Genomic DNA, 12,446 nt, shown 5'->3' on the forward strand with positions numbered 1-12,446 from the left:
TGATGAGGCTATTAGTAATTCACCTCACATGCAAAAAAAAAAAATGTGTATCGGACCCACACATTTTTATGCTCAGAAATTAATGCCTACCCAGAGCAGGCGTAATTTCTGAGGAGCCAAAAAGTTGTACAGAAAAGCAGAAAATACTGCTTTTCTGTACATCCTCCGACTTAATATCATGGCAATATTAAGTCGGAGCAACCAAAAGTTTAAAAAGTTAAAAAAAACAAAACATTTTTTTTTAACTGCTAGTGGTCAAGTTAGGGAAACAGAGGCTCAGTTAACGAGCATCAATTTTCCTAACCCGTGTCTGTTAGGACAACGGATGCTCGTAAAACTGAGTGCCCGTTTTGCTAACCCACGGACAGCCAACTTTCTCCTGAGCGCCCGCTGCCAAGAAGGCGCTAGGTGCGTGCGATTGACCCTACCGCCTCATTGGCAGCGCCACCCCTCATTTAAATATTGCATTGTGCACCCAAGAGAGGTGCCTGAACATGAATTAGAAAAGTGGGCGCTCAACACTGAGCACCCGCTTTCGACGCATTTTTATTTCATCGGCCCCAATGTTGCGATCACAAACCTTGAGGCACTTGAAAACATCACTTTTAACCACTTGTGGCAAAGTTTACACATGCCCTTCCCCTCGAGGATAGAGGATACCTGGTGTGAATGAGCGGTGCGGCCGGCCTTTCCGGTCTTCGAGGAGGTAGCGTGCCGGGCCGGCTCAGAGAACTAGTCTTGGGTGGCCGCGGTTTCTTGGGAGGTATGGCAGGAATCGAAGGCCTCGGTACATCCGCCAATTTTTGGTCTCTCTCTGGCCTGTCTTTACATCAAATGTTTGCGTTCATTTTATGTCCAGAAAAATAAGAAGAAAACTATTAACATCTGCGTGAAGTTAACAGTTACAGGGGCAACAGACACAGAACAATTGATAATTTAAACCATATCTTTACCCATTGACTTGCTTAAATCAAACCAGCGGTACTGGTAATTTAGATGGCAGTTTTCAAAGGAAGTTCACTGGCTAGATCCCCCAGGATGAAAACCGCCTCACGCAGAGCGACTAAATGCAGCAGCCCAGTGCAGCATTTCCCAATCACTGCTGAGAGTCTTCAGACCTGATCAGGTGTGCCACAGAAAAGTCACCACTGCCTGATGCTCAGATGCAGGCCAACATCTCCACATCTCAGTGATCAAATTTGATTTAATGACTGGAAGAGGAACAGTGTGCAAATCCAAGGCTCTCGTGCTAAACTTTCAAAAGGGAAACTTTAATAAAATGAGAAATATTGTTAGAAAAAAAACTGAAAGGAGCAGCTACAAAAGTAAAAAATGTCCAAGAGGCGTGGTCATTGTTAAAAAATACCATTCTAGAAGCACAGTCTAGATGTATTCCACACATTAAGAAAGGTGGAAAGAAGGCAAAACGATTACCGGAATGGTTAAAAGGGGAGGTGAAAGAAGCTATTTTAGCCAAAAGAACTTCATTCAAAAATTGGAAGAAGGATCCAACAGAAAAAAATAGGATAAAGCATAAATGTAGGCAAGTTAATGTAAGACATTGATAAGACAGGCTAAGAGAGAATTTGAAAAGAAGTTGGCTGTAGAGGCAAAAACTCACAGTAAAACTTTTTAAAATATATCCGAAGCAGAAAGCCTGTGAGGGAATCAGTTGGACCGTTAGATGATCGAGGGGTTAAAGGGGCACTTAGAGAAGATAAGGCCATCGCGGAAAGATTAAATGATTTCTTTCCTTCGGTGTTTACTGAAGAGGATGTTGGGGAGGTACCCGTAATGGAGAAGGTTTTCATGGGTAATGATTCAGATGGACTGAATCAAATCACGGTGAACCTAGAAGATGTGGTAGGCCTGATTGACAAACTGAAGAGTAGTAAATCACCTGGACCGGATGGTATACACCCCAGAGTTCTGAAGGAACTAAAAAATGAAATTTCAGACCTATTAGTAAAAATTTGTAACCTATCATTAAAATCATCTATTGTACCTGAAGACTGGAGGATAGCAAATGTAACCCCAATATTTAAAAAGGGCTCCAGGGGCGATCCGGGAAACTACAGACCGGTTAGCCTGACTTCAGTGCCAGGAAAAATAGTGGAAAATGTTCTAAACATCAAAATCACAGAACATATAGAAAGACATGGTTTAATGGAACAAAGTCAGCATGGCTTTACTCAGGGCAAGTCTTGCCTCACAAATCTGCTTCACTTTTTTGAAGGAGTTAATAAACATGTGGATAAAGGTGAACCGGTAGATGTAGTATACTTGGATTTTCAGAAGGCGTTTGACAAAGTTCCTCATGAGAGGCTTTTAGGAAAAGTAAAAAGTCATGGGATAGGTGGTGATGTCCTTTCGTGGATTGCAAACTGGCTAAAAGACAAGAAACAGAAAGTAGGATTAAATGGACAATTTTCTCAGTGGAAGGGAGTGGACAGTGGAGTGCCTCAGGGATCCGTATTGGGACCCTTACTTTTCAATATATTTATAAATGATCTGGAAAGAAATACAACGAGTGAGAATCAAATTTGCAGATGACACAAAATTGTTCAGAGTAGTTAAATCACAAACAGATTGTGATAAATTGCAGGAAGCCCTTGTGAGTCTGGAAAATTGGGCATCCAAATGGCAGATGAATGCAAGATGATGCATATAGATGAGTGCAAGGTGATGCATATAGGTGAATGCAAGGTGATGCATATAGGGAAAAATAACCCATGCTATAATTACACAATGTTGGGTTCCATATTAGGTGCTACAACCCAAGAAAGAGATCTAGGCGTCATAGTGGATAGCACATTGAAATCGTCGGTTCAGTGTGCTGCGGCAGTCAAAAAAGCAAACAGAATGTTGGGAATTATTAGACAGGGAATGGTGAATAAAACGGAAAATGTCATAATGTCTCTGTATCGCTCCATGGTGAGACCAGATCTTGAATACTGTGTACAATTCTGGTCGCCGCATCTCAAAAAAAATATAATTGCTATGGAGAAAGTACAGAGAAGGGCTACCAAAATGATAAGTGGAATGGAACAGCTCCCCTATGAGGAAAGACTAAAGAAGTTAGGACTTTTCAGCTTGGAGATGAGACGACTGAGGGGGTATATGATAGAGGTGTTTAAAATCATGAGAGGACTAGAACGGGTAGATGTGAATCAGTTATTTACTCTTTCGGATAGTAGAAAGACTAGGGGGCACTCCATGAAGTTAGCATGGGGCACATTTAAAAACTAATCGGAGAAAGTTCTTTTTTACTCAACACACAATTAAACTCTGGAATTTGTTGCCAGAGGATGTGGTTAGTGCAGTTAGTATAGCTGTGTTTAAAAAAGGATTGGATAAGTTCTTGGAGGAGAAGTCCATTACCTGCTATTAAGTTCACTTAGAGAATAGCCACTGCCATTAGCAATGGTAACATGGAATAGACTTAGTTTTTGGGTACTTGCCAGGTTCTTATGGCCTGGATTGGCCACTGTTGGAAACAGGATGCTGGGCTTGATGGACCCTTGGTCTGACCCAGTATGGCATTTTCTTATGTTCTTAAAAAATCAATCTGAGATGAAAACTGCCTGCGTGACTGGCCCAAAAGTTGTAAAGTGCGAAAGGCTGCCCACCGTTAAGCAAGCTACGAATCCTCGGAAACGAACCGGGTCAGTGCCTGGAGGTTGGTGATGGCCAGGTACCAGTCCAGCAAGCCTGCTGGTCATGCAGCAGCCCCATTAATTTTGGTGGCCCTCTGGATAATTAAAAAGGTTGGTGATAAGAGATGGGGAGAGCGGCTGAGAGTTAGGTTAAGTTTGGGAACTTGTATGTTTACCTGCTCAGCAAGGTAGAGAACCAATGAGGAAGACAAAAAAACAAACTTGACTTGGGAATGTAGCGATATTGTACATGTGGTCGAACCTCTATGGCCAGCAGCTAAAATATATATCATTAGCAGTATGGTCAGGATTTAACTGGGTTAGACTGGATAGGCCAATTGATCTATTTCTGTGTCTACTGAAGTGGGTGTGCAATTTAGTTTGTATTGCATGCAAATAAGACCAAATGTAAAATAGTATGCATGCCTCTCTATGGAATTTATGGCAAAAACTTTTAACTGTGCCTCATTAAGAAATTCTTTCTGAAATCACATTTCAGAGGTATTTAGTGCATAGTTTGTGTTCATAACTAATGAGCTGCCTTGCGTAATTTTGCATCTAAGTCACTCGCTAGCATTGAAATTGTGATTTAATTTGCAAGTGAAAAATAAGCATGCTAAAATAGCTATTTGTGGGGAAAAAAAAGAGTATGTATTCTCTCACTGAAAGTGTGTTATTAGCGATTTTAGCATGCTAAGTTGACTTTGTAAAAATTTGCTACACTTTAGTGCGCTGGCCTCTGTGTGCACTATGATGTACCAGTAAGTTACTATGCTAGTGCAATTCTGGGAAACGCAAGGATACAAAAGTTTGGTTTGATTACTCAGCCAAGGGCTAGAAAATCACTGCACGCCTTACTAAGATTTGGTCAAGGCCATCTTGCAGTGAGATGCATGGCTGCTTGCAGTGGTGTGCAAGATTGTTTTAAACAGACTGCATCACGTGAGCAGTAACAATTAGCAGGAGCAGGCCGCAGCATCGGGCTGTGGGATTTCTCACTTCTTGTGTGATGCCTTTTCTGGTGCAATGGTTTGTCAAAGTCCCGCATCCAGTTGTGGGGGTTCTGGTGCTTTAACTTGTTCAACTGTAATAGCAAACTCTCGTGGAGGATGGTAACAGTGGCAGCAAAAGCTCTATGATATAGTGTATATTTAAGCAGGCCACTGTGAAAGACCAGGCTCATCCTATACACAGAGAGCATTGGTAGATCTTGAAGCTATGCCATTATGAATGGGCCACACATTACCATGGTGTCAGATAGGAATAAAACTTTACTACAGAATTCTTCACATTCAGGTGTGCCTAATAATGCAGAATGCCAGAACTCCAGCACAGAGACCTTGCATAGAAGGTCGGTCATGATTTCAAGGAAATGGCAAACTGTACACAATTAAATAATATTTTTATTCTAGGTGGAATATAAATATTAAAAATTAAATAAATAAATAGGATGAGCCTTTAACACAAATATGGACCACCTGGAGGGCATGACGATTTGAAGCCCCATCACTTTTTGCATAGAAAGCTAATGAAAGGATCCCTACCTTTTTCATCTCCTCTGTTTGGAAGAGATTCTGGCCTTTCTGGAGGTATCTTTTTTATCTCTTGCCTTTTCTCTGTACCTAGGGAAAGAAAAAAACAAACAAAGTAAAGCCTCCCAGTCCACACTTAGCATTAGAGCTAACCATTATGGAAAAGGTGACAGACCTACTGAATTGTGGAGTGACCCAGCTTTTAACGAGAAGGGAGTCAATGTAATGCAATGGGAACAGCCTAATCAGGGCACCTTGGTCACACAAGAAGATTATCCCACAAATGTCCAGCTTATCAAAAACACATTCAGACGCTGAGCTAGCAGAGGACACGCAGCACTGTTATCTAGCCGTTCCTACATTCATCTGCTTTCAGGTTTTCTCCCTCATACACTAGAATTGGGGAAACATTCCTTACATTTTATTTATTTATTTATTTAAAATCTTTTCTATACCGTCATTAAGCGGGTGCCATCACAACGGTTCACAATAAGGCACAAAAACTATGTTGCATAAAGTGTCTGGAATTCTAACTCTTACACATGTGCCATCAAAAATACTGTAACATTATATCATAATAAGTACTATTTGGTGAGTGTTATAAGTTATGTCTAGATTTTCTAATTCTGCTAAAAGTTTGGTGTTACTTAACTTTAGTTCTTTGAAGTTTAAGATAAAGGTGGAGATTAGAATATAGGAGAGGAGACACACTAAGAAGGAAGGAGTGTGTTTGTGTGGGTGTTTGCTTGACCGCAACTAACATTTCCCTGGGTTCTACTCTCGATTCTCTTTGTGGTATGCTTGCTTAAATAGCCATGTTTTTAAATTTTTTCTGAATGTTTTGATGTCTCTTTCCAATCTGATTTCTACCGGCATGGTGTTCCATATTATCGGTCCTGCTAGTGATAGGGCCCTGTCCCTTACTTGTGTTAATCTGGCTGTTTTGACTGAGGGAATAGTTAGCAGTGCTTTGTTTGCTGACCTTAGGTTTCTTTGTGGGGTATGTACACGGAGGGCTGTGTTCAGCCACTCTGCTTTTTCGTCGTGTATTAGTTTATGAATGGTGCATAAAGTTTTGTATTGTATTCTTTGTTCAGTGGGTAACCAGTGTAATTCTATTAAGGTTTCAGTGATATGTTCTCTTTTACTTTTCCCAGTTAGAATTCTAGCCGCTGAGTTTTGTAAAATCTGTAATGGTCTTATTGTGGTATATGGCAGTCCCAGTAGGAGGGCATTGCAATAGTCGGTACTGGAAAAGATTAGGGCTTGTAAGACTGATCGGAAATTGGTGGGCGTTAGTAGTGGTTTTAATCTTCTGAGAGTCATAAATTTGGCGTATCCTTCTTTTACTTTTTGAGATATATGTTGTTTCATACTTAGTTCTGGGTCAATTATCACATATAAGCTTGTACCCAGATACTGAATTACACATACTGTGCTCCAGCTGGGTTACATGACAAATGCAACCACGTGTTTCACTTTCACGTGATCTGTCCCCAGAGGGTTCACAATCCATATCAATATACGCAGCATGAGGCTAAACAGGACCCCAAAGCAGACAAAGCCATCGCAAAAAATCTCCACCCTTACCCAGTTTGTATTAAAAACATGTTTGCTGTATAGAACATTTGCATTCTGTCTTTCTTATTCAGTGTAAACGCACTTGCTTACTACTTAATATAGCAGTTATTTTCACCAAACGACCAAACTGAAATCTATTTTTTCTATTTTATTTTTCGGGTGGTTGCTACAGCACCAGCCCGTCAAAATTGCCAGAAATTCCCAGTCATGTCACGGACATTCCTGCAATTTTCCAATGGATGCTACAATTTGCCTGGTAGATTTTATATTGGCTGGTGCTGGCCCCAAATTAATTTTACACAGGAAAAAGGCTGTAAATTGGGTTCATTATAATTTTGTATTACAACCACTAGATGGCAAAGGCAGGCTTCCAGTGCAGTAAAGGATGTGCTGATCTCACAGTAATGGCAAATCTCTCCAGACAGTGACTACTGAAAATAGCTCTGAAAGGATTCGGGAGAGAAAGCAACACCGCCATTGAAAAAGAGGCCGGTGCGCAGTCGATGACAGACGGGGATCCGGAAATGGGAGTCAGGAATCGACCGCGAATTGCGGAGGCAAAAGCCAAGGGTGCCTAATGGGAACCGAATGCGAAGGGGGACCCGACACAGAAAGAAAACCCCCCCCCCCAAAAACGCAAAGCTACTGCACTGCAGAAAAGAAGAAACTGAAGGGGGACCTCGCGTGGCCGCGCAGATAGCAGCAGGCTGAGCATGCTCAGTCTAGTTTCTAGAAACTTTGACATAAGTTTTCCATGCCGGGCTCCATCTGATGATGTCACCCACATGTGAGGACTAACATCCTGCTGTTCTAGGAGAAAGGACTGTTCATGAGTGGTCAGCCACGTCAAAGCGGACTGCACTCAGATACTTTAGGTACTTCCCTGTCCCAATAGGGCCTGCAATCTAAGGGGGTTATTTACTTAGCTGCATTAGGCATTTATCGTGTGATAAATGGCTTAATGCTGTAATAACCTCCGGAATTTTAAATACCTCCTGTTCTCTCCCCCACCCTGACATCACAAACCCATGCAAAGCTGCTCATTCCTTGGCAATTTGAAGAAAATCAAACAAGGCTTGCCTCAAAAATTGCAAGTTCCATTATATGATGTAAAGTTAGTTGGACTTCCCTCGGGAGCCATGCCTTAAAGGAGCCTACTGGTGCAACGCAAGTCACGGTAAAACACCCAGATGTCTTAAAAGAGTCCCTGTCCAACTTATCTCCCCCGTACCACTCCTTGAGGCAGCACAAGTGTTAAAAATAAGTATTTGGCAAGTTTTCCTCCCTGCACTCAGGCCCCCATTACCTCCCCCTCAAGTACCTACAAGATCCCTGGTGGGTTTGTGGCACCCAGGGTGCCCCCTAGGCTCCGGGGCCCTGCGACATGCTTGTAAAAATGGTGCCAGCTGTCTGGGATTCTACTTATGGCCCAATCGCATGAAAGGGAAATCTGGCTGGCCATTGCAGGGCCTGGATTCTAGGAAGCATGAATGTCCCCACTAGCTTAACAGAGATCCACAGGTACTAAAGGGGGGGAGGGGTCAGGGTGTCAAGCAGGCAACCTCCAAAGTCTTTTCCCCCTAACTTGAGGGAGGGTCAGGGCCTAAGTTCTGTGAGTAAAACTTGCCAAATACTTATTTTTAATACTTTGGTCTCCTCACAGCGTGGTGAGGGGGATGGGACTGGGGTCGTTATGAGAATGGAAGGGGGGGGGGGTAGCTTTTAGTCCCAACAGGGTCCTTTAAACATGGCAGCCCCAGACAGTGAAGGCCGCCACCGCGCAACCTCTCTTGGGGGCAAGCTAAGTACAGTATTTTTCTCCACTGTGTTTTACTGCTGGGGAAAAATACCCCTGGTATTCATAAAGCAGTGGGACCGATTTCCACAGCTTTGAGAATCCTACTGTATGTTTCCCGGAGGGGAGAATGCCATGGCGTAGTAAATGACCCCCTTAAAAGTTTGCCCCAGGGGCAAAAGAGGGTGAAGTTGCTTCCTCAAGGTCACAAGGAACTGCAGCGGCATTTGAACTCTGCTCCCGCTGGTTTGCAGTTTGCTAGCCTACTTTTCCACTCCTTTCTATAATTCATGAGCAAAATACACTTCATGGTTCGAGACAATGCAGGGCTGATCTCGTTTTGTAAACCACGGCAAATTCTGCTGCTGATTGGTGGTATTCTCTTTCTCTCTATATATACTGCATGTATAGATATAGATATATAGATACACACATGCAAAATTCAGAGGTTCTGAGGTTTGACTGTTTTGTGTGTGTGTTTTGTTTTTTGTTTTTTTAACTTAAAATTGTGCAACTGTTGGACTAGTTGTTTATGTTAAGAGGGGTTAATAGTTGCCTGCTAAGAACAGCTAACAGAAATGTATGTATTTATTTTAACAGCACACTATTGTTATGTGACTGAAGGCTGAAAACAGCTCTGGTGGATAGCAGAGCACGATGAAGCACCATGATCTCAAATCCAGCCTCTACTCCAGGCACACGCGCCAGACTGATACAAAAAGAAATCAAGGATGATCAAGGATGCGAGGGGGAAGGGAGGGAGAGGAAGAGTAAGAGTGACAAAGACTGGCTACTGTCATCTCCCTCTTCTGTTTATAGAGACTGCATTATTGTGATCTTTGATCTCAAACTCCCTCTTGTGGGCAGATACTTGGATTAGGTCCAGATTACGACAACTGTACTCATATTTGCCCACTTCTAGTGGCCACTCATGGACAACAGGTGGGAAAACCCTAAAAATTTCCTGCAAATTTAGCGGATGATAGGGTCCAGGCCTCCAGTGCCAAGAGTGCTGCGTTAGGGTTTCACCATAGCATTGTTCTTGGTTACTACACACTAATCGTTTATTTTCATTCCCGGGATGCAAATGGATTCCACACATGAAGCAGAGGGTTTCTTCTCTGCACCTTCAGTAGGCAATTGACAGCCTGCCTAATGCTCCCATAGGGAAAAATATAAAAAGGAAACCAGGGGCAGTTTAACCTCCATAGACACTTTCCCCCCTGCAGTAACAGAATCTAAAATACCAAATGCTATCTGACAAATATGGTTGCAGTGTTAGTCCACTTGAAGGTAGAGAAATTAAGGCAAAGCCTTTTTCTTGGACTAATTTAACACGTTTCTTGACTAGCTTTGGGGAGTTACACTCCATCATCTTTTGGCTTGACTTGATGAACGAAGTGTTAGTTCTGGAAAGCTAAGTCAAGAAACATATAGATAGGCCAAGAAAAAAGTATCACCTTACAACAATCTTATGATACCACCTAATCTGCAAAGGAACACATCCCCTCTGCTTTGAAAACTACTGGCAATGTATGGAGATTGCAAGTGTTGGAAAAAAAAAAAAAGGAATTTCAAAACAGCAATGCCATGTAAACCCACACACAAGCAACTACAGATTTCAGCACTGTGACTTACTGCTTATGTACACTAAGCAAGAGGGTAAAAGCTATCGTCCTTCAGCACCACCTTGGAAATGAAAGCCGGACACCTACTCAACAATTATAAACCCTGATGCATAAATAATTTGTTTCAAGTCAAATCCCTGGCACTGGGATGTCTGAGGCCTATTCTCTGGGTGCACTGTAATCATTCTCTATTTGCCTGAATGTCAGGAGGTGTTATTACCTGTCCCGGGCTTGATGACAGGAGCCAGCGGAGGCGGCTTCTTAGGTCTCTGCAATGCACATCGGAATAAGAAAACATTAAGTTCCCAAATAAACCTTTCATTTCAGGCAAGAATAGACTCTGTGCACCCCAAACTTAAACCAACATTCACATTAAAGACATTAAAGAAACACTGCCAATTTTGTGTGCGTTATTTCTAACTTTATAGTGCTCTTTCTGATGGAAAAAAAAAAGAACAGCAAAAAATGCAATTTGCATTGGAGATAAAACAAAAACTCTACAGCGTTGGGTATGTATTTGATTTTTAGCCAGATTTTTTCTGCAAAATGTCTAAGATGGGCTAGAATAAAAGCACAAGTACATCAGCAACATTAAAATACACAACTCACATACCAAGATGACACTCTAAAACCACATAATACAATAATATAAATCTTTAGCAAACAAGTGAAAGCTTGGTGGTTTTAGCAATGTTTTCCTTTTTAAAAGCTTGTTCTTGTTCAGTGGTCAGTTTGAGCTGTTGTAGGAATTTTATAGACTTTTTGGTACTGCATGTAATTTACTGATCCATTTATTATATGAGTTAAGCTGGGTATTTGGGCTTGGTTAGGTTTAATTGTGATGTGCTGTGATTGCAATGGCTTTTGAGCTCTTAATAAATCTTCATAGTAGCATTTGTTAAATGTAAATAAATAGGAGCACTCTACAAATAATATACTACAGTCAATAAGTTAAATCCCCTCCCCCCCCCAAAAGGGCTTGTATCTGAATCCATGAATCTAAATTCCAGCAGCTCACCGCTTCTGGTTGAGAAAAGATCAGTTCTGAGGTAGGCAGTAAAACAGTTTGAAAAAGAACTAGCTCTCCCCCCCCCCCCCCCCCAAGATAATTACTCACATAACGTGCATGGCAGCAGGGAATAGTTAACTTAGTAAGAAAGGGAGGGGCTGCTTTTTTTTTTTTTTTTCAACTTGCTTTGTAAAACTGCTGCTCATTACTAAAATCAGTTCCATAAAATGCACCTGATCTTGGCTTGGGGCATGGGAAGCCTGCTGCTGAGAGAACTGTCACTAACAGCTTAGGGCAGAGAGATATCATCTGCAAACAGAAAACCTCCTGTGACATGAGAAATCAAAGCTTACTCTGCCAGAGAGAGTTTACCCCACTGGCCATGGACTCTCTGAGACACGGGACTAGTCACTTTATCCCTCTGTACCTCATCCAAGGCCGGCAGAAGCACTAGGCGAGCTAGGCCTAGGCCTGGGCCTAGGGCGCAGACCATTAGGGGACGCGAGTGGCGGCGGCAAAGAGGAGTGGGGATTTGAATCTCCACTCCTCTTTGCCGCCACTGCTTGCGAGCCTTGTGGGGCTTTGATGTGATTTGGAGTGAGGAAAGGGACACAAAGATGAGATTTCTGCAATGTACTCTCGCTCTAGCTTGATAGCACCTAGGTAGAGAGTGCATCAAGCTAGGGCGAGAGTACATTGCAGAAATCTCATCTTTGTGTCCCTTTCCTCACTCAAATCACATCAAATCTTCACTGATGTGTACTGTGCTGTTCGTATCTCTGACTGTGCATGTTAAACTGCCTCCCAAACCCTAGACCACCACCAAAACCTCACCTCATGTTAGTAGTTGACCCTCCTACAGTGGTATAAATAGTTGACTAATATGAGAGCTTTATAAAGAGTCTCTCTCTCCCCCCCCACCCCCTCCCAGGAGCAGCCCAAAATGTGGACAGGCCTGTCTGAGCAGTTCACAAATTTGCAAAATGAAAATATCGCAGGTGCGATAATTTATCTTGCACTGCGGTAAAATACCTATGCGAACTGGTAAAATAGCATGTGTTGCAGAAACTAAAAAATTACCCTAACCACACACCCCCCCTTTTTTTTTTTATACCGTGGGCACTATTCATGAGAAATTTATAGCAAAATAATGAACTTAGGTGTAGAACTGAATAATAATACAACAGATTCCCCACCAGGGAGCCCTTTTCTAGCACTTATGAAACCAGTGAAGGGAATTCTCGA

At 42.2% G+C, this 12,446-nt stretch overlaps 1 protein-coding gene across 7 annotated transcripts in view; it reads right to left on the bottom strand.

Annotated features, from left to right (window-relative positions):
* The window catches only part of SH3KBP1 (SH3 domain containing kinase binding protein 1), a 471,173-nt gene that overhangs the window by 59,244 nt on the left and 399,483 nt on the right, over nt 1-12,446 (bottom strand). For all 7 annotated transcript variants that reach the window (XM_029603365.1, XM_029603364.1, XM_029603363.1 and 4 more), the window contains 3 exons: nt 10,413-10,461; nt 5,201-5,278; nt 661-823 (listed from right to left, as the gene is read on the bottom strand). In XM_029603365.1, coding sequence (XP_029459225.1) covers nt 661-823; nt 5,201-5,278; nt 10,413-10,461 — 290 coding nt within the window. The remainder of the gene's footprint in view (nt 1-660; nt 824-5,200; nt 5,279-10,412; nt 10,462-12,446) is intronic.

The sequence above is a fragment of the Rhinatrema bivittatum genome, chromosome 5, assembly GCF_901001135.1.
Source record: "Rhinatrema bivittatum chromosome 5, aRhiBiv1.1, whole genome shotgun sequence".
Lineage (NCBI taxonomy): Eukaryota > Metazoa > Chordata > Amphibia > Gymnophiona > Rhinatrematidae > Rhinatrema > Rhinatrema bivittatum.